Source organism: Penicillium concentricum (assembly GCF_028827145.1).
Source record: "Penicillium concentricum strain IBT 3081 chromosome Unknown utg000004l_segment0_segment0, whole genome shotgun sequence".
Taxonomy (NCBI): Eukaryota; Fungi; Ascomycota; class Eurotiomycetes; order Eurotiales; family Aspergillaceae; genus Penicillium; species Penicillium concentricum.
Window position 1 is genome coordinate 2938646 of NW_026622757.1, and position 27357 is coordinate 2966002.

Sequence of the window (27357 nt, forward strand, 5' to 3'; positions counted from 1 at the left end):
GATACTTGTTTGCTTCCCCCTTTCAATTAAGAAGTTGCTGGAATTTGCTCTGATACTCAAGACATTATTGAAAATTTTAATACCAGAGGGAGACATCCTATGTCTCTCGTTCATTACTTCTTATGGAACTGCAATTGCGAGACTGCTCTAGAACGTTACGGCGCAAGGATAGAAAGGTCAACCATTCGAAATTCTCTACTATGGCACATATGTTATGCATAGGTTAATCCTATGGCTGCCATCCTGTAGCCCAGCAGAACAAGGGATCCTTTGCTAACAGAGACTGATCATCACGATTCAGAGTCAGATGCAAGTCCCACGGCTCCGTACTTGCCTGAACATCCCGACGCTTTGGAAGGATAAAACACATTCCCCCCAAGACAGGCACATGCAGTTGGAACCCTCGAGGCTGCGCTCCAAAACTCTCCCCAAAATCCAGTCCGAAGATTCCAAAATTTCTGAAGCTGCTCAAGGGGATGGGAACTCCCCGGAATCCAGTCTCCGCCCAGTCAGCCTGCGAGTGGAGATGGGATAGAGCGTCTTGGATGTAGTCTGCATCGACTGCCAGAAGGCTCTGGCGTATACTAGCTGCAATCTGCATGAGCTCTTCCAGACACTCCTGGCGCAATTCCACCGAAGGATCTGCGCCATCGACCGGGGACTCGTTCCTCCCAGGTTGGATTGGCGTGTATGTCAGTAGCACCATGTTTCCCAGATAGTCATCAAAGGCTGGCGTTTTGAGATTGCCGCGCATGTCCACCGCGATTGACAGTTCGGTAGATTTACCAGCCAATTGTCCCGCTTGTCGAAGTATCATAGCCATCAGGGCGCTCACAATATCGTTACTGGACAGGAACCCCGGATTTGGCCTCCCATTATCCTGGGCAGATGTTTGTCCCTTTACCAGGGCATTGCAAGCTCCCTTCAAATACTCGATCTTAGAACCGGGAATCGTCAATCTCCAGGTTACAAGCTCGGTGGCTCTCGCCCGGACGAATCCCGACCAATTATGTGCGAGTAGCGCTGCCCATTCTCCGAGGCCGCAATAGTGCTGGCTGAAATCCGCCTTTGAAGAACTAGAACTGCTTTCTGAGACAAGACGTTCAATCTCCGATCGCAACTGCCAGTCTGGCAGTAAATTTGCAGAAGAAGTCGCCGTTGGGTCCCTACAGCAATCGGCTAGAAGGCCCAAGACTCGCGCAGCGCCTGCGCCATCCATTGCAGAATGATGAAACGTCATGGCGAGAATAACCCCATCGCACATGACATTTGCTTGAAAGCGTAGAATCGGCCTTCGTGGTAACGAAATATCCATGTCGATAGGCAACGGGGCCAGCCGACTTATGATCTCCTGCTCCTCGGCGCCCGATATGAGGCATTTTGATTGGATTTCACTGATCGACTCGGTCTGGGAATTTCGTATCTGGAGCATAGGGAACTGGACAAGCGACTCTGGGGCTTCTGGTTCGATCTGCCAAGCATACTTCGTTTGGCTGGACTCCGTCCGGCGAGTCACGTCCCCTACAAGGAAGGGGTGGACCTTCAGCAGTAGTTTGATGCCATCCTCGAGGACACGAATGCTTTCCCCGGGTTGCGTGGCCTGGAAGAACAGCAAAAAGGTGACGTTCATTCCAAGGGGGTTGTGGTCGAGAGAAGATAGAGGGTATGGAGAGCGGTCGCTGGGAGCCCTCAGGGTATCGCACATGCCATCTTCACATAGACCATGAAGTCTAACAAGTCCCTCTTTGACCTGATGCCCCTGATTGACTGGGGAGCATACTTCCTGGGTGCTCATGATTTTCGTGTGTTATCCTACCGAGTCGAGTTGGATGTGTTTTACTCGGTCACTTATTTTAACTTCTGACCATCTCATTTCGCTTACTTTGTCTTTCTTTGTATTCCATTATCCTAGGCCGAGATTCTTGTAGTCTTTGCGTTCTGCATGATTACCAGCATAATTTTCTTAATTCGGTAAACAAATATGTCGATCTCTCGCAGATCTCGGATCAGACGTATGCGTTTTGATGCAAGCTGCATGAAGCTTTGCATAGTGTACTCCGTGTACAGGTCATAAATTATCCTGGCTTACTTTCCAGCTAGATATCACGAAGATATTTCTACATGATGATAAATCGCAAAAGAGGGTTAGTAATTAAATCAGTCACACTCATCCCTATTAGGGTTTGGAGACAATAACATAATACCAGCTGAAGATGTGAGCACTATATGCTAAAAAGATAGATAGCAACATGTATTTTCCAAGTCCTTTTTTGATCAGCTTGATCCACATATGTCTACTTCTAGATCCGGACAGCAGCAAAACCCCGTCTCTTCACATATACCCATGAGGAACGACAAGCTCTGACACAAAGTGGAATTTTCAGGCACTATCAAGACCAATCATACTACTTCACAGGAAAGTTACGTCTAATTCTTGAGTCTACCCCTCCTCGATCCACAACTCATCTCAGCCGAGTCAAATATGCATTCATTGGCTATAAGCTGCGAGCCGAGATTGGCTGGAACTACGCCATCTAGAGCACTGTGCAAATTTAGGCAAATGATCATGTACCATGTCAGTCTCTATTAAAATTGGATTCCGTACGGAGAAAAAGCTACTAGTGAGTTTCTGTACTCCCTGTAGGTGGAAGGAGATAAATAGGTGACATTAGTATCGGAACCAATGGCTTGCCATGCATCCATCTCCCTTACATGGTACAGAAAGAGAAAAAGCACATGTATATTGTGTACTCCGTACATTGGGATTACTTGATCTCTATATTACCTCCTTCCTGCAGTCCGTTTCTCACTGGGCGCGTTTCTCACTGCGGGATTATCACACAATGGATTCCCTAATGGCGAATCCGCTGTGGTCCAACATTGCCCATGAGCTGACACTTTACCTATCTTTTACTGTGCCAACCGCCTTTCTCATCATAACAACACAAAGGTCATCCTATGTTCGACGGGCTTGGGCACCATGCCTTCTTTACATCCCGTACCTATTCTCTCTTCGGGTACCCTCTCTGTCCACGAGTCAATTCCTGAAAGGTGTGACAGCGGGCCAGACAACTGTGGCTGCTCTGCAATGCCTCAATCTTCTCCTGATCACGAAGCTGGACCAAACTGATCTGCTACGGGCAAATTTGTACAGTCCGTCTGCAGGTCTGCTTTCTCGCCTTTCTCGTACTTGGGCATTACTGCTCAACTTCCGCGGAATCGGCACGACTTGGGAGGTCAGGAATATACCCCAGCACGCAGCTTATGTCCAACCAAACGGCAGGAATCAACCGATGAGCCGGAAGCGATATGTCTTGCGGGAAAGTGTCATCATCGTATGGCAATACCTGCTCCTTGATCTCATCTATGAGTCAACCAAGAACACGTCCCCCGAGGACTTGATGCGCCTCTTCGGCCCCGGCTTGGAATTCAAGTATCTCGACGCAACGTTTGAGCAGTGGATGGGGCGCCTCTCTGTGGGGGTCTTCTCCTGGCTTGTGCCTTCCCGCGTCTGTCTTAGCCTTTCTTCCCGCATTTACTTCCTCATCTTGGTGGTCTTGGGCATTTCTTCGCCAGAGTCTTGTCGACCGGGCTTCGGGAGATTGCGGGATGCATGCACCATGCGTGGAGTCTGGGGGTAAGCGAACTCTTCTGACAGTTTGGCAGAGCAATTTAGACACTCATATTCATTCACTAACACCATCACAGCAAGTTCTGGCATCAATTCTTTCGTTGGCCACTTACCTCTGTTGGCAACTATATCGCAAGAGACGTCCTCGGGCTTCTCCGTCCCTCGCTCTTGGAACGCTATACCAACATCTTCTTCACATTTTTCACATCCGGCGTATTGCACCTTGCCTGCGATGCTATTCTAGGCGTCCCGCTGTCTTCGTCAGGCGCCATGCAGTTCTTCTGCTCGTTTCCGCTTGCTATCATGATCGAGGATGGGGTTCAGGAGGTTTGGCGGAGAGCAATGGGCCAGGAAAAGGACGATGATCGCGTAGTACTGCTCTGGCAGAGGCTCGTGGGATATCTTTGGGTGGGTGTCTGGATGTGTGTCACATCTCCATGGTACTTGTACCCGGCTGCGCGGCAACAGGTGGAGAAGAACTGGATGGTGCCGGTCAGTGTTGTAGAGGAAATTGGCCTGGGAACTGCCCAAAAGATTCTGTTGGGTTATGGCTTGTTCGTATACTGGGCGATTGATGGAGAGATTTAAAGTGATGTGGTGGTGTGTTGAGATCGTTGGTAGGATATATATTTTGTTCTACTGAACCTTCTTAGAGCGAAAATATCAATTAAGTGGTGGTAGTAGTGGTGGAATCATGGCGTTATCTATCACTAGTTTACTTAGGATTAATATAAAAAGGTACTTTAAGAGTGTTATAGTAAGGTCATGGGTCATGTGATAGGAGTGTAAAATACTATAGGGACACTATAATAATTTACACGGGCTAGTTGTGAAAAGTGACCAGCGGGAGACATACCCGAAGTAATTTAGCTAAAAGTGTGCCGCTAGCAAAAAAGTGTGCCCATAGTCCTGCTCTCTGAATAAGTAGGGAGGAACAATAAAAGAGCGACTTCTCCCTAATAGGACCAAGCATGAAAGTTGAAAAGCCACCTAATTTCAGTCCCAGAGGACCTCGATATCTCTGGCCTTGGTCACTTCCTTGATGTCATCAATCAAAAGATCCGCTCGAGTGAAGCGAGTGATACCTTCCTTCTCGAATCCCGCAAATACCATCCCAAGAATAAGTCTCTGGAGTTCCCCTCTTGCTGCTTCTCTCTTGCAGCCAACCATTGCCCCGGAGTCCCCTGGCGTAGAGAAAAGCTTTCCTCCAACGCCAGAAATGGAATATTCAAGGGTAGTGACAGTGGTAACAACCCCGTCTTCCATATTTGTGGCGATATTGGCAACCCGAAGCGCATGGTAAACTCCAATTGATTTACCAGAGCGATATCCGTTCATGAAGACCTTTTGTCCGTGTAGGTCTATGCTTTGTAAAGTCGCATGCATGGCGAATCTCTCGGGGATGAAACTGGGTTTCTCGTCGAAAAACTAGAAGAATAGTTAGCGGACAGCAATCAAACGGACTAAGCAAATTAGCAGAAGGGAGGGAAAGGATAATATGATTAGAGTCACATACCTCGTTGGATGGCCGGCGAGCAGGACTCAAGTTGACAAGGGCCCAGTCAAGATGGGTAGGATAATCCACACTATCGTTTTCAAAGTCATAGTTCTTCTGCTTGAAGCCAGAACCAGCAAAAACGGGTCCAAGCAGTTGACGGCAACCTTTGAAACAATCATGGAGGGCCTGGATATCCACCTTTTGCTGTTTGACATCAGCCTTGGTCTTTTCATAGCGCCGGCGTTGGGGGCTACTAAGCACTTCGAGTGCCTCGTCAAGCTCAAGTTGTTGAAAGCTCCGATAGTCCTGCCAACGCTCAGTGTCTTGAATGTCCTCTTCCATCTTTGATACTTGTTCTCTGTAAGCAAGTCGAGTTGGGTGGTCAACGAGAAGGAGGCGGTCAATATCGTTGTTGGCACGGTTTGGTGTGATACCATCTTTGTTCCAGTTCTTGATTACTAGGTGGCAAAGTCAATATCGACAGGGCTCGAGATATAGACAAGAGTTACTTACCTCCTTTATCCCTATGGGAGAGATCGGCCAAAGGGGGGACCACCATATGCCAGCAAGTCAAAGCAAAGGTCTCCCACTGATCAGAGGATGGGTGTTTGAGTTTCACGAAACACCCTAAAGTGCCACTGCCGTCATGGTTTTGAGATGAAGCGATAGACTGGGTTGCCATGGTCCGGCCATCATTCTTCCGAAATCCTTCGAGAAGACCAGTGCTGATCCCTTCGCAGCGCCGCGGCGCCTGATACACCGGCCTATCCATAACAATCTCCACAGCAACCATCTGGAGGCGCCGCGTCTTCAGAATGGAAACGACCTTCTCCCGAGCTTCGGTCCAGTCCTGATTGCGATCGACCAGAATTAACACGGTTGGTGCACAATCCAGGTGCTCGGAGCTTCTGCCGCGCCGGAAGCATCCAATAGATCGAACTGAAGTTAGGTCCAATCGACCTAAAAGCTCCTTCAATAGAGGCTCCCATTGCTGGAAGATTTTGTCTTCTTGGAGAACAGGAAAAGTCTTCATGGGCGTGAAAGCGATGGGGTCGGCAATCTCTACCGAGCAAGAAGCAAGACCATTGCTAACCAAGAGACCTCGTAGCTCTCTTGCGCATCGGAGCCAAGTGTTATCGACCGTTTCTCTGTTTGCCGGGATCCAAAGAGTCAGACAGGGCTGTGGCTCGGGGTCGATCATAGACCGCCGACCGAGGAAGGAAAACCGGATACCAATATCATCTTGGTTGAGATGATACTTGTCGATGACGCTGAGGATTTTCTTCGAAAGTTCTCGTCCTTCATCATATTCGATACAGGTCAGTCGGAACTTGGGGTGGTCTCTCGGCACGACTACGCTGGTCGTGGGAATAGAGCATAGGTAAGGGCCTCCGACCCTTAAATCCTCATTGTGGAGGTTATCTTCGGTCAGTTGGCCTTCGTCGTCACTGCTGCCACGAGATCGTCGCTTCCGTCCATCCTGGCCGATCTTCCCGTCCTCGTCATTGAAACCTCGACTTCGGCGCTTACTGTCATGCCTCTCGAGGGACTCTCTATCTGGTTGATCACCACGCACTCGGACGACCAGAGGAGATGCGTATGAGAGTTCGTGTTTAGAACCACGTGAAGCAGATCGGGCCAGTGTAGGTAGCGTTGCCATATTTGAAGCAAAAGTTTGAGATGGCGAAAAAGGTTGTGAAGATAGTTGTGAAGAGCGCTTTGAAGATAGTGGAAGGATGTTCGGTGCTCGAAAATGATGCTCCAAGCCAAAGTTTAAAATGGTAAACAGAGTTGCGAGGAGAGCTGTGAGGAGAGTAGTCAAGAGAGTTGTCAAGAGGGTAGAAAGATGCTCGGTGCTTTAAAAAAATGCTTCAAGCAAAGGTTTGAGCAGATAAAGAGTTTAGAATGCTCAGTCCGTGAAAATAATGATTCAAAGAAGGGTTGAGCTGGCGAGGAGGGTGCAATATGAAAAGGGAAAAGAAAGTGAGAGAGGAGTGAGAGAAAAGTGAGATAGGAGTGTGAGAAAAGTGAGAGAGGAGTGAGAGAGGAGTGAGAGAGTGAGAAAAGATTGAGATTGATTGTCACAGTCTATGGCCGTTCCAGAATGGGATGCGGATGTCCTCCATACATAAGTTGTTCTAATAGCCTCAGTATTACCGCATTTTAACCCTTTTAGAATTATTACCTTGACCATGGCACTGGTATGAACTAAATGATGACGATCTTCGTGGCCATCAGCATTCAAAGATTCTCTGAAACATGAGCCACCTAGTATATTCCACCTTGTTACGAAATATGTACTTGCTAATGAGCACCGACTCCTAGTATATATTGTCGGATATCTCAGGTACCCATACGATATCAGATCAACTTATTGGCATAGAAGGATATGGAACCAGGATATGTTTGGCAAAAAACAGCATGGAAACAAATTGGCAAGCAAAGGACATGGGGATCAAGAATTCAGCAGCTTAAATAGGATTACCAACTTCCTACGAAAGTACCATACGAATCAAGTCATCACCACATACATTGAAAGCATATCTTATGACTTGAATCAAGTTGGGTAACAAGAAAGCCTAGCTTAACGCAGGAAATGCTTGAGCAAGCCGTGCAGCATGGTCGTCATTTCTTTATAAGCATGCTGTCGTTTTGACATCAAAATCCTCGAAGATCTTTTTCGCCGAGCCGACGGCGATTTGGTCTTTTCCTTGAACCAGTTGTCCTCACCCTTCATCAATAAATCCTTTCAATGGCATTCCAATCAAGTGACCATTTTTCAAATCAGGTTGATTCTTCGGATCATGTAGCTCGGTCTGCACGGCAGGAGGATAAATCTCTAGCACCTTGACATGGCCAGGGCCCTCCTCCAACCGGGTGCGAAGGGCCAGGATAAAGCGTTGAAGGTCACCCTTGGATGCGTCGTCATTAGGGCAGCGTAACATGGGCACAATAGCCATTTGCGAGGTTGTAAAGGCAAGAGCAGTCGACTTCTTCTGGGCCTGAAGGTGTGGGAGAAAGGCCTTGGTGAGGTGGACAGGCACAGTGTAGTTCGTTACAAGTTCTTGGTCAAATATATTCAACTCCACAGTCTCGGGCTTAGAGAAGTTGAAGAGACGCTGGATCCCAGAGTTAACGAAGATGCAATCGATTTCAGGATTCTCGGCAAGAACTTCAGCGGCAAATTATGGAATCTGTATCCAATGAGCGCTTGTCTTCACCTACACGCCGGATCTTTCTCCAGCCGCCAAGTATTTCTTACCTCGTCCAGCTTGGTCACATCAAAACTCTTGCTTGTTACTTCAGCATTGCCATGCTGTCTAATGAACTCTTCCAGGTTCTCTTTGCGTCGACCGGAGATCACTAGGGGAATGTCGGATACCACTACTCTTTCAGCAAGGGCTTTACCATCATCCGAGGTGGCACCGATGATGAGAACTCTGTTGTAATCGAAGGACATGGTGATGATATGGAATACAATCGGAAGGAATAAGAAGTTAGTATTTGGAAAAACAAATGGTATTGGAGATCGAAGATTGATCATTATTCAACTTGCACTGATTACCAGACGCTTTATTAAATCGCGCCAAAGCATACGAGCAGAGCCATAATCTCAAGTTATGACATCTATTGAACTTCAGTCGGGAAGGTTCGGCAAGGTCTTGGCTTACGGTTTGGTTTCCGCTTTCAATTGCGGACAATTATATAATCTGGCACCTGTTCCAAGGTTCTATATATCTATAGAGCTTGAAGGACAATATAGTCAGACCATAAGTATGAAGTATGAAATCAATAGCCAAGATTGGTTAGTTTGCTTATGTCTGTAGCGTGAAATATCCATTATATGCAGTGTAAGACGCAAAAAACTCACGTCATATTTAGGACGGGTACCTGTCAGACATATGCTGAATTGCAAATCATGCGTGGCTTAGCCGGTCCTACTAAAGTCAACATAATATACAATCAAAACTAATTCTTATGGGTTTGACAGGATTGATATATTTCACGTGGAGCACCTTCTTTTGTTATCACAGTCTGTCTGAACTTGGCGTCTCTCCTCATTACTTGTCACTATCCTTGAATTTCCGTTTAGAGTATAGGATTTGCTTCCTCTCTTTCCTTTGTATTTAGCTACAAAAAAAGAAAAGAGCAAAAAAGAAATCTCAGGTTTGGTTTTTAGGAATAGCCGAACGCGGGGGTCGAACCCGCAGCCTTAAGATTAAGAGTCTTACGCTCTACCGATTGAGCTAGCCCGGCTGGGCTGTTGAAAGAGGCTGCAATATAGTGTTACATAAGCCTAAGACAAAGACGGGCTGACATAATGCTAGCGCGTCGAGCGGCGAATCCTCTGGAACCGAAATTGTAAGGTGGAAGGTGGCTTCATCTACGAATCTGGGCATTTCCTCGATTGGATACTATCATCGCCTCCCTGCTTCATATGAGTCTTTAATTTTCTGGTTGTTTGACTCTGACCGCGGCCACTAGATTGCCCATCATGTGCGATACCAGAACCTCCCCCCGATTCTTTGCTGCAGCTAACAGTATACAGGGCAAAGCTCGTGGACGACCATCAGATCCATACTGCCTCGCTGCATAACCCGATCCCTTGGCAATTGCATACATACGTCTGGCCTTTCCTCATCATCTGGCCCGTGTTCTTCGCCTTTTACCTTTCCCCCGAGCGCTATGATACCTACATTCAGGGACAGGAATGGACCTTCGTGTTCGCGGGGTCTATCGTCACTATCCAGTCGCTCTTTTGGCTGATGACCAAGTGGAACATCGATATCAACACCCTCTTTACTACTACTCGATCCAAGTCCATCGACACTGCCCGGCTTATCAAAGTGGTTCCGATCACCAATGCCGGCTCTGCCGAGATCTGCAACTTGATTAGAGAGTACACCGGCCCGAAGAAGACTTTGTCGTTCCTCTTCCAGAAACGCCGCTTCCTTTTTTACCCCGAGACTCGCACCTTCGCGCCCCTTTCTTACGCCCTTGACGCCGAACCGAAGCCGGCCCTTAAGACTTTCCAGCTGAACGAGGGCTTCACGTCGAAGGCCGAGATTGACCGCATCCAAAATCACTATGGCGATAACACCTTCGATATCCCCGTTCCCGGTTTCCTTGAGCTCTTCCAGGAGCACGCTGTCGCGCCGTTCTTCGTATTCCAGATTTTCTGTGTTGGATTGTGGATGCTGGATGAATACTGGTACTACTCGCTCTTCACGCTCTTCATGCTCGTCATGTTTGAGAGCACCGTTGTGTGGCAGCGTCAGAGGACCTTGAGCGAGTTCCGTGGAATGAGCATCAAGCCTTACGATGTCTGGGTATATCGTGAACGGAAATGGCAGGAGATCACCAGTGACAAGCTTCTTCCCGGCGATCTCATGTCGGTGAACCGCACCAAGGAGGACAGCGGTGTTGCCTGTGATATTCTTCTGGTTGAAGGCAGTGTCATTGTCAACGAGGCTATGCTTTCAGGCGAGAGCACACCTCTTCTGAAAGACTCTGTCCAGCTCCGTCCCGGCAATGACTTGATTGAACCGGATGGATTGGATAAGCTCTCGTTTGTGCACGGAGGTACCAAGGTCCTCCAGGTTACTCACCCTAATCTGACTGGCGACGCGGGTTTGAAGAACTTGGCCAGCAACGTTACCATGCCCCCGGACAACGGTGCCTTGGGTGTGGTTGTTAAGACTGGATTCGAAACCAGCCAGGGTAGCCTCGTCCGGACCATGATCTACTCGACTGAACGTGTCTCTGCCAACAATGTTGAAGCTCTGTTGTTCATTCTCTTCCTCCTGATTTTCGCAATTGCCGCTTCGTGGTACGTGTGGAAGGAGGGTGTGATCCAGGACCGCAAACGCTCCAAGCTTCTGCTCGACTGTGTCCTCATCATCACCAGTGTTGTTCCTCCCGAATTGCCTATGGAACTGAGCTTGGCCGTCAACACTAGTCTTGCTGCTTTGAGCAAGTATGCCATTTTCTGCACTGAGCCTTTCCGTATCCCCTTCGCTGGTCGTGTTGACATCGCTTGCTTTGACAAGACCGGTACCCTGACTGGAGAGGACCTTGTCGTTGATGGTATTGCTGGACTCACTTTAGGTGAGGCTGGTTCGAAGGTTGAAGCCGATGGTGCTCACACCGAATTGGCCAATTCCTCTGCTGCTGGACCCAACACCACTCTCGTTCTCGCCAGTGCCCACGCCTTGGTGAAGCTGGATGAGGGTGAGGTTGTCGGTGACCCCATGGAAAAGGCTACTCTGGAATGGCTTGGATGGACACTGGGCAAGAACGATACTTTGTCCTCCAAGGGCAACGCTCCCGTTGTCTCTGGTCGCAACGTCGAGTCTGTTCAAATCAAGAGAAGATTCCAGTTTTCCTCGGCCCTGAAGCGCCAGAGTACTATCGCGACCGTTACGACTAATGATCGCAAGGCTTCAAAGAAGATCAAGTCTACCTTTGTTGGTGTCAAGGGTGCCCCCGAGACCATCAATACTATGCTGGTCAACACCCCTCCCAACTACGAGGAAACCTACAAGCACTTCACCCGCAACGGTGCTCGTGTGCTTGCTCTTGCCTACAAGCACCTTTCAACTGAGACCGAGCTTTCCCAGAGCCGCGTGAACAACTATGTCCGTGAAGAGATTGAATCCGATCTGATTTTCGCCGGTTTCCTTGTCCTGCAGTGCCCGCTGAAGGATGATGCTATCAAGTCTGTCCAAATGCTGAATGAAAGCAGCCACCGTGTTGTCATGATCACTGGTGATAACCCGTTGACCGCTGTCCATGTTGCACGCAAGGTTGAGATTGTTGACCGTGAGGTTCTCATTCTTGATGCCCCTGAACATGACAACTCTGGAACCAAGATTGTCTGGCGTACCATCGACGATAAGCTCAATCTTGAAGTCGACCCCACTAAGCCCCTCGACCCGGAAATATTGAAGACTAAGGATATTTGTATCACTGGATATGCTTTGGCAAAGTTCAAGGGCCAGAAGGCTCTCCCTGATCTGCTCCGCCACACCTGGGTTTATGCTCGTGTGTCTCCCAAGCAGAAGGAAGAGATTCTTCTTGGTCTCAAGGATGCTGGATACACCACTCTGATGTGCGGTGATGGCACCAACGATGTTGGCGCCCTGAAGCAGGCCCACGTCGGTGTCGCGCTCCTGAACGGCTCGCAAGAGGATCTCACCAAGATCGCTGAACACTACCGGAACACCAAGATGAAGGAGCTGTACGAGAAGCAGGTCGGTATGATGCAACGATTCAATCAGCCCGCCCCTCCAGTCCCTGTTCTGATCGCTCACCTGTATCCCCCCGGTCCTACCAACCCACACTACGAGAAAGCCATGGAACGGGAGTCGCAGCGCAAGGGTGCCGCGATCACCGCTCCCGGCGCAACTCCCGAAGCTATCCCAACTATCACATCTCCTGGTGCACAGGCCCTGCAACAATCGAACTTGACCCCTCAGCAGCAGAAGAAGCAGCAGGCTCAGGCTGCCGCAGCTGGCCTTGCAGACAAGCTTACATCTTCTATGATGGAACAGGAGCTGGATGACAGCGAGCCCCCCACTATCAAGCTGGGTGATGCATCCGTCGCTGCTCCCTTCACTAGCAAGTTGGCCAACGTTATTGCTATCCCGAATATTATCCGTCAAGGTCGTTGCACCCTGGTTGCGACTATTCAGATGTACAAGATTCTTGCTTTGAACTGCTTGATCAGTGCCTACAGTCTGAGTGTCATCTACCTGGATGGTATTAAGTTTGGTGATGGACAGGTCACCATCAGCGGTATGCTGATGAGTGTCTGCTTCCTTTCTATTTCCCGCGCCAAGGTATGTCGTACTTCTCCATGTTGACAAAATGATTTGCTAATGTTTGAATGTGTGAAGTCTGTCGAGGGTCTGTCTAAGGAGCGCCCGCAGCCCAACATCTTCAACGTCTACATCATTGGATCTGTTCTTGGACAGTTTGCCATTCACATTGCGACTCTGATCTACCTCTCCAACTATGTCTATAAGCACGAGCCGTACGTTATGGGAACCCCACTCCAATTTGTCTCACCTCATGGCTAACACAATCAACAGGAGAGGTTCCGATATTGATCTCGAGGGCGAGTTTGAGCCTTCCCTCCTGAACAGTGCCATCTACCTCCTCCAGCTGATTCAACAAATCTCGACCTTCTCGATCAACTACCAAGGCCGTCCCTTCCGCGAGTCGATCCGCGAGAACAAGGGCATGTATTGGGGTCTCATCGCCGCATCAGGTGTTGCATTCTCCTGCGCCACTGAATTCATTCCCGAGCTGAATGAGAAGTTGCGCCTCGTTCCCTTCACCAACGACTTCAAGATGACTCTGACCGTGCTGATGATCTTCGACTACGGTGGCTGCTGGTTGATTGAGAACATTCTCAAGCACCTGTTCAGCGACTTCCGTCCTAAGGACATCGCCATTCGTCGTCCCGACCAGCTTAAGCGCGAGGCGGAGCGTAAGTTGCAAGAGCAAGTTGACGCTGAGGCTCAGAAGGAGCTGCAAAGAAAGGTCTAGTTTGGTGGTTTGAAGTTTTGTATCTGTATACATAGAGAGGAGGTTGTTGGATTTTAGAAATGTGCATGTGGTGCATGACATTTAATACATGTTTTTTCTTTCTTTTATTGAAACAATATTACAACAAAAAATGTTTTTATTCCTTTTGGTTGAATGTTTACTGGTTCTCCCTACTCTGAAGTACTTGTCCAAGAATTTGGCTGAATATTATTACCCGCCCTGACCAAACTGCTTGCGAGTCACTATTACTCTGCATCTTTTATCACCATTAGCGTGTTTGACATATCACCACTAGCCAAAATCACAGTACTCCCTACTCCGTAGCAGATGTATCCTCGATGTTTATTGGTGTACTCCGTAGCAAGACTAAGTTCTACGCGCGGTGGTTACAAACACAGCGCCAACGACAGAGGTAAAAGTTGGCCAGCGTCAGACCCCAGATAGAAGTGGAGACCTGATGATAGGTGGCTTCAGAGAGGGCTGCCAGAGAGGAGTTTCAGGTGACGCTCTAGCAGGACCCAATGAGTGCGTAGAGACAACAATAGAGAGGAGACACCTTTGTAGATTGCTAAAGATGTAGGGGAAAGGGCGCCTGCGGCGGTAAGCTGATGTTTCAGTTTACAGCCCTGTCAGCCTCAAAGTTATGAGGGGCTTATACTGATTCTCTTCTCTACCTGCTCGACAAGTTTGGTTAACAAATAGCATAGATATCTTACCCTCGAGAGGGAGCTAGAAATAGAGCGTGGGCCCCTTGGGTCTCGTGGCCGATGCGGGTGTCACCCAAGATCTCAAGCTCAACATAGGGTTTTGGCAGTTGGTGCCTATACCGCTGCGTAGTACAGCCTTAGCGTTTCGAGATAGCTCTTATATTAAAACTATCCTAGGTTAATTACTACGAATTAAATAGGATTCTCAACGAAAGATAAGTGAATGTCAAAAAGCCCCATATCTTTATAGTATAAGCATGAATTATATAACATGAATCAAACTCAAGATTCATTCAACCCTTCAGGAACATAGCATTTCATAGAATACCAATTCTGTATATCATACTCATTCCGATTTCGACATTCCGGACTGTAGTAGCCCATAGAACGATGCTTGGTTTCATCACAATATATATACTCCCATACAGTGCAGATACCACCCTTCACTAGCCAGGATGCAGGTGTGTCGACGTGGCCGGCATTACAACCAGTGCTTGAGGCGCCGTTGTCATAAAACCATCTGCAGGAAAACCCCGTATCTGATTCACTGCTTAGACTTCCGTTCGGTCTTAGGCATTTGTAGTCCTTCTTGTAGCCCAAATTATGTCCTTGGAGTTGGATGTAGTCGCCCTTGCAGTCCTTCTTGCTGTACATTATCATTGTCCATGGCTTAACATATCCCGGTTTGCTGGTGGCAGCGCTTTCTTTGTTTTGAGCTGAGTTGGCTGACTTCGTCGCCGACGTGGTTTTGCTGGTGGAAGTAGGCTTGGTGGTTGTGGTGGTTGACGTAGCTTTGGTTGCACTGGTTGATGTCGTCTTCTTGGTGGATGAGGACTCACTGCTAGCCACAAGTTTCTGAATAGCCACAAGTTTCTGGATAGCTTTAGCTGTGTCAGTAGCTGTGGCAGTCTTTTTCGATGTGGTCTCTTCAGTGCGATTGGTGCCGCTGGCATGAGCCGCAGAAGTACAAAAGTCCGAAGTGCTTCCACAATAACCAAACGAAGAGCACTATGCAACTATTAGATTTTGAAGAGAAATATTTTCAAACTCTCAACTCACACATTCATTAGCCGCACACGGATTCAAAGACCCCAGGTCAGACCACTTGTTAGGGCGTCCTGTTCCAGGCACCCGGGGGCCACAAACAGCATTTGAAAGCGTAGCTGGCATCACAGGATCTCCGGAACTGAGGCAGATGTAAGTACCCTGCACTAAATATCCACATCCACGCCATTCCCAGCTTTGAGCATTGTAATTTTCGATATCAGCCAAGGCGAGAGAGTGTGCTTGAGCAATCGAGGTACAAGTTTCGCCAGCCTGGACAACATATTTGTAACAAAGTCCGTCGCTACCTGCTTGAGGTGCAACCCCCACAGCTGCACCTGATGTTGCTGTCGGACTGACCAAAAGGACGCCGATGAGAGCAACGAAGTTGCCAAGGCGGAAGCACCACATCATATAGAGGACTGTTTGAGAGCGTAGTTGCTTTGCTTGTTCTTTTTCCCAAGGAAGCAGGTTCCATCTTTATCTGTTCAAAGAGGGAAAATAATGTGCCCGACTGCCAAGGACCAAGGATAGATGCATGAATGAATGTGACATTGCCGTGGATGGCCGAGAGCTCTGTGAAAGAACTTAGATACTATGCTAGGGTCATTAGTGTAATATTGAACCAAATTGTAGAAAGGCGCTGCATCCGAATGTAGACACCCCGAATGCTTTCTTTGTCTTCTCGCTGCTCACTGCATGCCCTTCCAGGTTGTTCCATGAAAGCTTTGTCTAATCCCCAAAAATGGAAGGACTCGAGGGTATGAAGGTATACAGCTTTTAACTGTAAATGCTCCACCTGAGCAGGCACTTTCAATCCGAGGAAGTCTAGGAATAGAAAGCTCTCTATAAACTAGCAAACAGAAGTGGTCACCTGACTTCTGACACCCCCTTAAATAATAGCAAAAAAAACTTGTTTATTTCATTTTCAGGGAATGTTGGACATCGACTCATTTCTTTGTAAATGCATAGGCCCAGATGGTTCGAAGAATTATCTGGGCCTATGCATTATACCTTAATTCACATTTCTTGCAAGCCAAGTACTAGGCTATTCATGTTACTCGGCCATAAGCAGCTCATTTAGAGCGACTGTGCTAGAATTTAAAATAAAGCAGATACATCAATCCCACAATCTGCAATCAGAATCAAATCCCTGATAAATTACAGTTCAAGTATTGATTGTACTCTGCTTGGCACATTTGCGTAGGATTGTGATAATAACATTCTTCAATACAGGGTAATTACACAGAATACCAACGGTCCGAAATCGGACACAAAAGCCCGGTGTACATTTCAGCACGCTGGTGTAGTCACGTGTACTGATCCACGGCTCCCGACCCACCAAGTATGGATCTCGGCCCGAACCTCAATGGAACCGCACTCGTGGTTCGGGTTCCAATATCTTATGTACCTAGACCCTGATGTCCCTCAAATAGGACAAGCACAGAGATATGGCTACTTACTCCTCGTGATTTACATAAATTCTGTAGAAAGAGATTGAGCTTGGCTGCTAGCTAGGAGAGAGGGAGAATGAGAAAGGAAGATCAACCCAGGTAGGGAGCAAAGGCTATCCGCCTTAGACAGAAGCCTGCCTCAAAAAATCGCTTGGGGCCCGGCTATCAGAGGCTCAGAACTGGCATGTAGCCGATGATCTGTAAAAGCACTCACTGAATATACATTGAAGCCAAGTGCGGTTGGGCAGGCGCTTTGGGGGCCTCAGAGATGTTTCGGCTAAATCAGGTCCGGCATTGGATACAGCAATCATATTTCTCCGCTCAGTTCTGGAGATTTCTCGAATGATATCATTGATGGAAGCTTTTATGGCTTAAGTTGTTGGCCCCCGATCGGCGATGCCTCTGGCAACTAGACAGCGCATGTTCTATGATAATCGTAATTTATTACTGCACTAGGATAATGCTAAGAGTATGTACCAGCCCTGGAAGGATGGATAGGGTCACTATAATATGACGTAATGCAAAATAGGGTGAAAATAAAGTGGTAAACGCGGCTCTGTACTGCACTAGGTGCTTTCTCCGAAGGTGAACGGGCGCAGGCGTAGTATATGTGGATATCTCAAGCTTCAGGAGTTATTGCCTCCAATAATAACTAAAAGCCTTGGCTGATCGCTCACATCTTACCCCAGCTAATCATAGTGCTCACAAAATCGCCTCCCGCCCCCAAGTGGCTTAGCGAGATCGCCCACATCTTACCCCAGATAATCATAGTAGTCACGAAATAGCCCCATTTCCCACCTCCTCACCCTCCAAAAAAGGTCTGAAGGATCGATACTTGGGGTCTGCCTACATCGTTTGCATTCGAGATGGAAAGTGGTATCCATTCCGACAGCCCATTGAGCGCTACTGAATTTGGTTATCAATATTCAACCAAAGGTATATAACTGCGCATCTTCCTCCGTCAGCTGTTAGGATATTATCTCCATCAAAGCTTTTGTCCAGAAAAGTTCCCATTCAATATGAAGTCATCCTGGCTATATCCCCTCACCACAATGGCCTACTGTGCCATTGTTGCTGCGAATCCTTTGCCCGCGGACGAACTCTCGAACAGTGTTACTGAAATTATTTCCCGTGAGCCAGAGCTCCACATGCTAGAAAAACGCTCTCCTGTTATTCTTGGATTAGGAGTCTACGCCTTTATTGAAGCTGCTGGGGCTGCTGGTGGGCTCACCTTGGGTACACTGTCGAAGGTTCTTACCAACGTTTTCAAGCCAAAAGAGGCCCCATGGGAAAACAGCGATGCATACTGCACAATTTACATACAGACTCAGGGAGGTGGGCACTGTCACATGGAAGTCGAGCCTGGCTTTGCAGGTCAAGGTCAGACTAAGCAAGTGCACGATGACTGGGACTGCGCCTGGAACGACTTGAACAGTGATCCTCCAATGGCGACCTTCAATGATCCTGGAATTGGTGAGTTCCGTGTTCAATTTGCTGCGACAGACAAAGCTACACACGAGGGCTCTCCGAAATGCGTCTCGGAAGGGCTTTGCTCTCCTCGGCTTGAATTCCAGAGAAATAAGTGGGTCTACCTTTCTCCCTCACTTCAGCCTGGAAACGTTTACTGACATTTGCTTTCAGGTTCTTCATAAGAATTGACAGCTGGGAGAGCCAGGGAGATACCACCGAAGGGGAATATGGTGGCGACTATGGTGGTGTCTGTTATACCTATGTTGAAGATCAATTCACGACCGGTGGTAATAAACTTGCAACCAAGTAAGTTACTCATACTCGGAATTCTAGGCGAGAACAGAAAAATTAACTTTCGCTTGTCAGATGTGCTGTGCCATGCGAAAACCAGAACGTCATACCCGACTCAACCCCCCTTGAGATCTGTCCGAGGTGTTTTGAAATTATTGGCCACTATGTAGTAGGAACCAAATGAAGAAGAGGGAGGGAGTTTAATTGGATCTCCAAACTTGGGCATTGTATGAGGATTGTGTGATTGTGTTGGATTGAAGCCTCGCACTAGTCATGTATTCGACACTGTGTTTCATCGCTTGGCAAGAATACAACATGAAAGCAGTCCCATTATTTCAAATGATCGCAATGTCACTCCATTCCAAGTATGCTTGAAGCAGTGATTCGATGTCACTATGGTGTACCAGCTCAGTATCAAGAGGGCGTACAAAAGAAAAAGAATTGTTGAGTGCCATCCCGGTAGTCTCAGAACATTCCCAAAGAGAATCATGTTTCGTAAGTTTTGCGTCTAAGATCGTCCTGACAGCCTGCGCATGCTATCTTGTCACATCCGGGGCACTGCAACGCAAAACGCCTAGTTTCTATCATGCAGCAGCTACATCTGAAACGACCCTCGACACGACCCCACCAGGCTCTATGATTGCAAATTGTCGTATTAGGGGGTTCTGGTCTCCGTTGTTGAGCCTGTGTCCGGTATTCTCTCCTCTGCTCTGCCATTTGCTTTACCAGCTCTTCATAGTCCCTCCGGTCTTTCTCTCTCTTCTCTGTAATCTTCTTCTCGATTGAAATGGCTTGTTGACGGTATGCCCTAGCAAATACTTCGTAGGCTTGAATCTTCTCCAGTCGCCGACTTTTCTCGGTCTCTTTGATTCGCCGAGTCGCGAGTTTCCCCCGATAAATACGATCACGCTCTTCTCTCTCTTGTTCAAGTCTGGATTCTCCTCCTGGGAGAAACGACGTCAAGTAGCCCCAAATGGTCTGCCCGGATGCTTTATCTTGCTCCATTGACCGAGCATCATTTTCTAAACTGGTTATTTCTGCGCGGAGTTTCATCAAGCTCGCATGTGCCTCCTTTAGGCGGAGCTCGTGGTCCCTGATGTCCTTTTCGCACCGGTGTAGCATTGATTGTAATTCCTGTATTGACTTCTGTTCTCCATCTTTATCCGGTGTCTTCCTGCTAGTTTGACTTGTTGAATATTGGGCACTTGTGGACGTAGAGGCTTGATATTTGGCATCGTAGGTTTGGCGAGTACTCGGATCAATAAGTATCGAGTATGCTTCATGAAGCTATTCGAAAATTAGCTAATATCAAATCGAGGAACCTTGATGTGGCTCACGAGCTGGAATTCGGCTACCGCGTTCTTTGCTGTATTTTTATCAGGGTGTCTAGCCAGGGCTAAACGCTTCCAACTTGACTTGATGCTTTTTATATCTGCGTTTGGTGAAACCTGGAGAATCTCATAATAATCGGGTGGCTTTGAAATAGAGGTCATTTCTTAGTTATCCCAAGAGGAGGCAAATCGACTCTCGGGACGGGACGTGCCTTGGAAGTGGATTTGGGGCCCAAAGTGGCCCAAAGTCACGGGTCACAACCTTGTTAGATTTCGGGCCCTATAGCCGCTCTTGGAGTCCAGTTTTGACTTGTTTGCCTTACTGCAAAAAAATTCGTTACATGCCCCGTCAACACATAATGCCGAACCTCGCCAATCAACCTTGGCAGAGAATGAACCCCTGGAAGCGCCGGGCTCCGTACAGTAAAGCAACTGCAACATACAGAGTAGAGAAACTGGTACATTACAAATTCTCAAGTTTGCTTTCTTGGCTTTGTTTGTTTACGTTTGCATGGAACCTTCTGATTTTAGGCCCTGTATCTTTCTTACCTATATCATCACGAGTATTAGTTTTATTACATGCCATTTTACAAAATGTATCGTTTTAACATATCATGTGATTAGGGTTTTGAAACAGCATTCATCTTTAATATGAACGGCGACCTCGGGCAACGTTAAGTTAACTAGTTAACATGCTAGTGGGAGCCGGATAAACTAGGCGTCGAGGCAACGAGGTAGATGATGTGTCTTAACATAAATCCACGGCTGAGGCTGATGTGGCTGATGTGGGTGAGCGGATTAATCACAATTCTCAACAGATGGAACCTTGGAAGGAGAAAAGAAACAAGCTAGGTCAATGGACTGATAACTCTTTTTTTTTTAACTCACATTCCATATTTCTTTGCTTTTGAGATAAACATGAGGTATTGCCAATAGATAAAATGATAGCGTGAAAAGAATATACACTTATTTGTAAAGTTGTTACTGCTGTGCTTGGTCACTTCTAAGCTGGCTACTCGACTCTTAAATAGAAATGAGCAGTTAGGGATATATCGTGGTGGAGACACTTGCTGGCTACCAGGTCTACGGGTTTAGGGCATAACCTGTCAAACGGGTTGTGGAGCCCTCGGGGCGTATTCCAAGATCGCACGGGATCGTTAGGAAGTATCGCTTCAACAAAGCCATTGCTCAATCCCGATAACCCTGTACTTCTTTGTTATTTGAATGGTGGCTCCGATGCAGAGTACTCTCGCCCCCTATACCCCGTATGGAGTACATCCGAAGACTCATATTGACTAATCACATGAGATCCCTCGTTTTCATGCACGCGGATCATTACGAGTTCTAGCGTCTTAGATAGGTTATAACTAGACCCCCTGACCCTAAAGAGCCTTCTCTAAAGAACAACCTTGATTTTTTGAAAAATCTGATTTTATATAAAGTTGTCCGTCCCAAACTGCCGGGTTATGCATCTTCAGACCTGTGGAGCTGTGTCATTATTTTGTTATTCCTTTTCATATACCACAGGACCGCCAAAATGCCTAGCGAGACTGCTACAGGTGACTTTGGTCCAGCACCCCCTGGGCTAGATCTGACAGAGAATCAGACAGGCAACTTGTTGGGAGCAGTTATTCCTGTAGCGGTGCTCGCGACCACTGCAGTTGTATTGCGAGTAGTCGCGCCAATGAAGACCAAAGAGGTCAGAAAATTAGCTATAGATGACTACCTCATCATTGCAGCTCTTTTCTTCTCTTGGGGAACAGCAATATCTTGCTTCATAAGTGAGTCAAAGGAGGCGTGACATGGTCAATAGGCACAGCACTTACATCAGACTGTCTAGGCATTCCGTATGGCAACGGCTATCATTTGCAATCCGTGACAAAAGCAGAGTTTAATACTGTTTGGAAAGTAAGAGAAATACCGAGCAAGGTGTCTGGGATAGACGTTGACCGAATATTTAGATCCTTTTCGCCTATGTCATGATTTACGCTACAGCCGTCACCTGCACCAAAGCCTCGATCGTCTTATTTTACGGCCGCATCTTCAACTTTCGTTGGTCACTGGGCATCTGCATGTTTTTGGTCCTTGGGTATTGGATCACCATTATCGTCACGGTTGCGGTGGCCTGTCGACCACTGCCATATTTCTGGCTAGTCTACACGGATCCAACAGCCATTGGTGTATGCATTGATGTGCCCACATTCTTTTTCGCCAATGGAATCGGTGCTATGTTGATTGATGTGATAATACTGTGTATGCCGTTGCCAACAATTTACAAGTTGCAGATGCAATTGTCGCAGAAGGTAGCAGTCGTGGGTATCTTGCTCTTAGGAAGTTTGTATGTGCCTCTGCCCCCTAGCCTCCTATGAGATTGAGCATGGCTAATTGATTTCAGTGTTTGCGTCGCAAGTATTTGCCGGATCATCACGCTTCAGGACAACACCCACGGAACAGACGCGACATGGACTATCGCGCCTGTATTTATCTGGTCATCCGTGGAACCGTTTGTTGGGATCATCTGCGCATGCCTCCCTACGTTTGGGCCTTTCTTTCGTCGGTGGTGGTCTAAAGTTCGGACGCGCTCATCAAATGGTCGCAGTACCGATCCAAACGCTGAACTTTCATCCGAGACAACGACATGGCTCCGAAAACCCCGAGTAAAAAAGCCAGCCAAGGACTCATTATTCAGTATCAACGACTTTGGCTGTGTAGATGAGGTCCAATTGATGAATGATATCAATGCCACTCGGTCGCTGGGGGACGAGGCTGCGAGTGACCACCAGGACGTCGAGCGAGGCTGTATCACAGTCCAACAAGATGTGGAAGTGACATGGGCTAAGTACAAAACTGGCAAAAAAGCCGACTTGGCCTTTAAGTATCACAAAGGGCCCTGAAGAGTCCCTCAGCTTTGTTGCAAATATCTTGTATTTTCGGTTGGAGACTAAAATAGACGCCACATGTGGCAATATAGAATTGAGATAATAGGTAAATTTCTTGGAAATAGGGAAGCATATGTGTTAGCATATGAGGATACGAGGATACGGGAATACTCCGCGGATCCTTAGAATGCTGACTGTATTTAATAAATTCTGCAGCTTCGAAAATTGATTTGATAGGGCGCTATGTGCCGTTTGTGACCTGTCATACCAATTAGCAGAGTAATAATTGTGGAGCAAGCCAGTAAAGGGATTAGTTGACAGGGATAGTTGGCAGGGGAGGTGCATGCCGAGCACTTGGAAGGGCCCGGGGCCCTTCCAAGAGGACTTTTGAGCCGGACGTAGCCCGCTTGCCGGTGCGGAGACAAAGTCCCTGGAGAATTTACTTGACAGTCAAATGTACTTCACACGCTATAACTAAACCCATAGCGTAAGATCTAAGCCATTTCTATACCGAAGAAAAGTTAATGCCGGTAGACCCCCCTCGCTTACTTCGTTCCCTTCTATCGTAATTCGTTCCGTATAGCATTATAAAAAAGAATCACCAATTCACTGTCTCATCCCAAACCCCTCAATATGTCTCTTCCCACTTCCAATGTGCTGCAAAACGGTTCCGACTCTCTTCAAACACCTGCTACACGCGTTGCTAACGGCGAAACCCCTCCCAACTGGATCCCTTGCGCTGATCAACCTGCCTATGCGCGACGAAAACTAAGGATAATCTGTATCGGCGCCGGCTACTCGGGTTTGACACTGGCTCACAAGATTGATCATGAGTTGAAGCTCGGCGATTTCGTGGAATTGAAAATCTACGAGAAGAATCCTCAGGTCGGTGGAACATGGTTCGAAAACACCTATCCCGGTGTCGCTTGGTGAGTAATCTGCACGTCTAAATATGACCGGCTGATCTGACATATTTCAGTGATATTCCGGCTCGTAAGTTCTTTCAGCGCCTCTTTTGGCAACTAAAATTGACATCCACTTAGATGCATACACGTTTTCATTCGAGCCTAATCCAAACTGGTCTCACTTCTATGCACCCGGTCATGAGATTGAGGAATATATTCAACGAGCGACAAGGAAATGGAATTTGGATAAAGATATTCAGTTCAACACTCGTGCTACTGAGGCTGTGTGGGATGATGAGTTAGGAAAGTGGAAAGTGGTGGTGGAACAAGCTGGCACAATCATGCATGACGAGGCTGACATTTTGGTCAATGCTTCCGGATTTTTGAAGTGAGAATCATATTTATCCTTCAACAGTTGGTTTCTCTTATTAACGGTGATCTTCCGACTAGCAAAACCAACTGGCCTGATATTGAGGGACTATCGAATTTCAAGGGCAAATTGCTTCACACTTCGACCTGGTGAGCAAACGTCCCACAAACTCCCAAACAATAATTATTAACGAGTTTATCCTCAGGGATAACACCTATGACTGGTCGAATAAACGTGTTGCAGTCATTGGAAATGGCTCCTCGGGAATTCAATGCGTGACTGCAATGCAGCCGAAGGTCGCCCAGCTTGTCAATTTTGTGCGCAATCCCACCTGGCTTTCAGTCAACTTTTGTGCGGATAAGACCAAAGATGGGAATAATTTCCCCTATACAGAAGAGGAGAAAACACACTTTGCGGAAGACACCGAGGCTCATTTCAGGTATCGAAGAGAGTTAGAAGCCAGGCAAGTTCAACCCCCAATTAAGAAGTCACTAAAGCTAAGTCAAATTTGAGTAAAGTGTCAATGGGTTCTTTTATGGAATGTATAAAGGTCACCCGATGCAATTGGGATTGGAACAGATTTCCCGCCAGCAGATGGAGGAGCAAATGAAAGGTTACCCTGACCGAGAACTTGTGTCGAAATTGCTTTCTCTCGAGTTCAGTCCTGGCTGCCGTCGCTTGACACCAGGAAGTGGATATCTGGAAGCATTTTCCAACGACAATGCAATTCTCACTTTCGACCCTATTGAGCGTATCACAGAACTCGGTATCAAAACGGTCACAGGTGATGAGCAGCAATTTGACATGATAGTCTGTGCCACAGGATTTGACACGACCTTTATTCCACCTTGGAAGATGGTTGGTCGTCATGGAGCCACATTGGAAGAGCGATGGAAATATAACCCTGAGGCGTTCTTTGCGGTCCAAGTGGACACAATGCCGAACTATTTTATCTTCAATGGACCGAATTGCCCTGTATCCCATGGCTCTCTTCTGACGCAGGTCTCTTGGACATGCGATTACATTCTCCGTTGGGCCAAGAAAATTTCTACAGAGGATATCAAGTGAGTCATTATAGTCTTGATGGGTCTGGCGTTTGACTAACATATTTCTCACAGGTCAATTGATGTCAAAAAAGAAGCCATGGAAGACTACAATGTTTACTGTCAGGAGTTCCTCAAGCGTATGGTCTGGGCGGATAACTGTAAGAGCTGGTACAAGAACGGAAAAAGTTCAGGCCATGTCACCGGGGTATATCCAGGCTCGGTTTTACACTTCAAAGATTGTCTGGAAAATATTGGAGGGGAGCACTTCAATATTGAGTACCGCTCCAAGAACCGATTCCGATTCCTAGGCAACGGTGAAAGTGTGCATGATCAGCATGGAGCAGGTGACTTGGCGTGGTACATGGGCGATGTGAAAGCATCTATACCGCTACCTGTTCGAACCCCTGGGGTCCTTGGTTATATCTACAGTATAGTGAAGGGGTATATAAATTGGTAACCTGGCATGTCAACGTTAACATATTTTTACTATTTCCTTGGTTCACTTTGACATTTCAACAGATAAATATAAGAACCATTAGGAATGATGCGTGACCGAATTGCCATCTTGCCAGCCCTAATTGATAGACTAAGGAGGTACGGGGGTTGAGATCCTTGGAGCAACGTTGGCATCGGTGTCTCAATTGATTGCGAAGAAGAGAAACCTCATTCAAACTTCATAGAATAGTTAATCAACAAGTGCATTAAATTTGCTACAATCTACCATTTTGATCCATATAGCAGAGTAGGGTAATGGACATATCCAACTCGAGTTGCAGTGTATGGTTTTATAGATCTCGGTCGATTCCCCGACATCGCACCACTATGATCTCATCGCTTCTCAACATTCTTGAATTTTTTCTTCTTTCAATTCAATTTAACAGCAATATGGCAAAACTTACTCTCCAGTCAAAGCATCGACTGCAGTCAGGACATGAGATCCCAGTTTTGGGATATGGGGTTAGTTATCCCGCAAATGCGTATGTGCACTTCAAGAGCAGAGCTGACACTATATGACTGACAATAGGTGTATATGATGTACGTTTGAGTTAATTCCTTACCACGAACGTCCTAACCATTACTAGCCCCTCATCCGCGACCGAGAAGGCCACTCTCGAAGCCCTGAGCGTTGGATTCCGTCATGTACGTCCACCTAGAAAGATGGCAAGACCACACTAACCAAGAGACCCTAGGTCGACTCAGCGATCATGTACCGCAACGAGAAGCCCTGCGGAAAGGCAATTCTAAATTCCGGACTAGATCGATCGCAGATCTTCTTTACGACCAAGATCCCGCCGGAAGCAATGGGCTACGAGTCTACCAAGCGGGCTATTACTTCCAGTCTACGAGAAGCGGGACAGGAATACTTTGACCTGTAAGCCCACCCCTTCCGTATGGAAATGGATACAATCTAACCGGTGAACCCAAAAGTATTCTAATCCATGCTCCCTACGGCGGTAAAAAAGCCCGTCTGGGTTCCTGGGATGCACTAGTCGAAGCCCAGAAAGCAGGAAAAGTGAAATCCATCGGTGTATCCAATTACGGTATTCACCACCTCGAAGAACTGGAGGCTTATATCCAGGGTGGTGGGGGTGGTCAGATCGATGTTGGTCAGTATGAGCTGCATCCGTGGCTGGATCATTCGGATATCGTGGAGTGGTTGCAGAAGAGGAAGATTGTTGTTGAGGCGTACTCGCCTCTTGCGCATGGGAGTCGGTTGACGGAGCCCGTGTTGCTGTCTATCGGGAAGAAGTATGGGAAGACGCCGGCGCAGGTGATGATTCGGTGGAGTTTGCAGATGGTATGTGGTATCGATTTGGATGAAAGTAAAGGATATCGTAATCAGGATGCTAATGGTCTGTTAGGGATTTGTGCCTCTGCCCAAGTCTACTACGCCGAAGCGCATTCGCGAAAATGCCGATGTCTTTGACTTTGAGTTGGTGACTGAGGATATCAAGCTGCTTGATACAGGGGAGTATTCGCCCACGGACTGGGATCCGACTGTTGATGAGGATTGAAGTAGATGGTTGATTAGATAGAGGAGGAGGAATCCGGAGGAACGTTGGATTTGTCAGGCGTAGGCCGGGGAGGGGCCGCGGGGTGAAATTGCGACTTTCAACTTTCTAATTTTCTTCCTTTAGATCTCTATACCTCTTTATATCTAAAGATCTCATTTATTTC

At 47.3% G+C, this 27357-nt stretch overlaps 11 protein-coding genes across 11 annotated transcripts; 6 read left to right on the forward strand and 5 right to left on the reverse strand.

Moving 5' to 3' along the window:
* Positions 1-229: 229 nt before the first annotated feature.
* pyr7 (O-acetyltransferase pyr7) lies at positions 230-1795 on the reverse strand (the record flags this gene model as incomplete). Its single annotated transcript, XM_056727817.1, has 1 exon — positions 230-1795. One exon carries the CDS (start codon positions 1793-1795, stop codon positions 230-232), a length of 1566 nt encoding a protein of 521 aa, XP_056576389.1.
* A 1048-nt stretch (positions 1796-2843) lies between these two features.
* On the forward strand, positions 2844-4219 carry pyr8 (acetyltransferase pyr8; the record flags this gene model as incomplete). The annotated part of the gene is made up of 2 exons (XM_056727818.1): positions 2844-3637; positions 3709-4219. 2 exons carry the CDS (start codon positions 2844-2846, stop codon positions 4217-4219), a joined length of 1305 nt encoding a protein of 434 aa, XP_056576390.1.
* A 408-nt stretch (positions 4220-4627) lies between these two features.
* N7517_010096 (uncharacterized protein) lies at positions 4628-6789 on the reverse strand (the record flags this gene model as incomplete). The annotated part of the gene is made up of 3 exons (XM_056727819.1): positions 4628-5059; positions 5148-5587; positions 5643-6789. 3 exons carry the CDS (start codon positions 6787-6789, stop codon positions 4628-4630), a joined length of 2019 nt encoding a protein of 672 aa, XP_056576391.1.
* A 1066-nt stretch (positions 6790-7855) lies between these two features.
* On the reverse strand, positions 7856-8589 carry N7517_010097 (putative short-chain dehydrogenase/oxidoreductase; the record flags this gene model as incomplete). The annotated part of the gene is made up of 2 exons (XM_056727820.1): positions 7856-8301; positions 8355-8589. 2 exons carry the CDS (start codon positions 8587-8589, stop codon positions 7856-7858), a joined length of 681 nt encoding a protein of 226 aa, XP_056576392.1.
* A 978-nt stretch (positions 8590-9567) lies between these two features.
* N7517_010098 (ion-transporting P-type ATPase SPF1) lies at positions 9568-13682 on the forward strand (the record flags this gene model as incomplete). Its single annotated transcript, XM_056727821.1, has 4 exons — positions 9568-9571; positions 9672-12970; positions 13028-13164; positions 13223-13682. 4 exons carry the CDS (start codon positions 9568-9570, stop codon positions 13680-13682), a joined length of 3900 nt encoding a protein of 1299 aa, XP_056576393.1.
* Positions 13683-14671: 989 nt separating this feature from the next.
* Positions 14672-15844, reverse strand: N7517_010099 (uncharacterized protein; the record flags this gene model as incomplete). Its single annotated transcript, XM_056727822.1, has 2 exons — positions 14672-15397; positions 15449-15844. 2 exons carry the CDS (start codon positions 15842-15844, stop codon positions 14672-14674), a joined length of 1122 nt encoding a protein of 373 aa, XP_056576394.1.
* A 2062-nt stretch (positions 15845-17906) lies between these two features.
* N7517_010100 (uncharacterized protein) lies at positions 17907-18667 on the forward strand (the record flags this gene model as incomplete). The annotated part of the gene is made up of 2 exons (XM_056727823.1): positions 17907-18469; positions 18529-18667. 2 exons carry the CDS (start codon positions 17907-17909, stop codon positions 18665-18667), a joined length of 702 nt encoding a protein of 233 aa, XP_056576395.1.
* Positions 18668-19232: 565 nt separating this feature from the next.
* N7517_010101 (J domain-containing protein) lies at positions 19233-20141 on the reverse strand (the record flags this gene model as incomplete). The annotated part of the gene is made up of 3 exons (XM_056727824.1): positions 19233-19313; positions 19375-19935; positions 19986-20141. The coding sequence occupies 3 exons, from the start codon at positions 20139-20141 to the stop codon at positions 19233-19235; spliced, it is 798 nt and encodes a 265-aa protein (XP_056576396.1).
* Positions 20142-21516: 1375 nt separating this feature from the next.
* Positions 21517-22873, forward strand: N7517_010102 (uncharacterized protein; the record flags this gene model as incomplete). Its single annotated transcript, XM_056727825.1, has 4 exons — positions 21517-21760; positions 21820-21887; positions 21941-22317; positions 22375-22873. 4 exons carry the CDS (start codon positions 21517-21519, stop codon positions 22871-22873), a joined length of 1188 nt encoding a protein of 395 aa, XP_056576397.1.
* Positions 22874-23491: 618 nt separating this feature from the next.
* N7517_010103 (flavin-containing monooxygenase) lies at positions 23492-25636 on the forward strand (the record flags this gene model as incomplete). Its single annotated transcript, XM_056727826.1, has 7 exons — positions 23492-23787; positions 23838-23851; positions 23902-24128; positions 24179-24282; positions 24339-24572; positions 24652-25197; positions 25252-25636. 7 exons carry the CDS (start codon positions 23492-23494, stop codon positions 25634-25636), a joined length of 1806 nt encoding a protein of 601 aa, XP_056576398.1.
* A 428-nt stretch (positions 25637-26064) lies between these two features.
* N7517_010104 (aldo/keto reductase family protein) lies at positions 26065-27194 on the forward strand (the record flags this gene model as incomplete). The annotated part of the gene is made up of 5 exons (XM_056727827.1): positions 26065-26156; positions 26262-26319; positions 26370-26551; positions 26608-26977; positions 27042-27194. 5 exons carry the CDS (start codon positions 26065-26067, stop codon positions 27192-27194), a joined length of 855 nt encoding a protein of 284 aa, XP_056576399.1.
* Between the last annotated feature and the right edge of the window lie 163 nt (positions 27195-27357).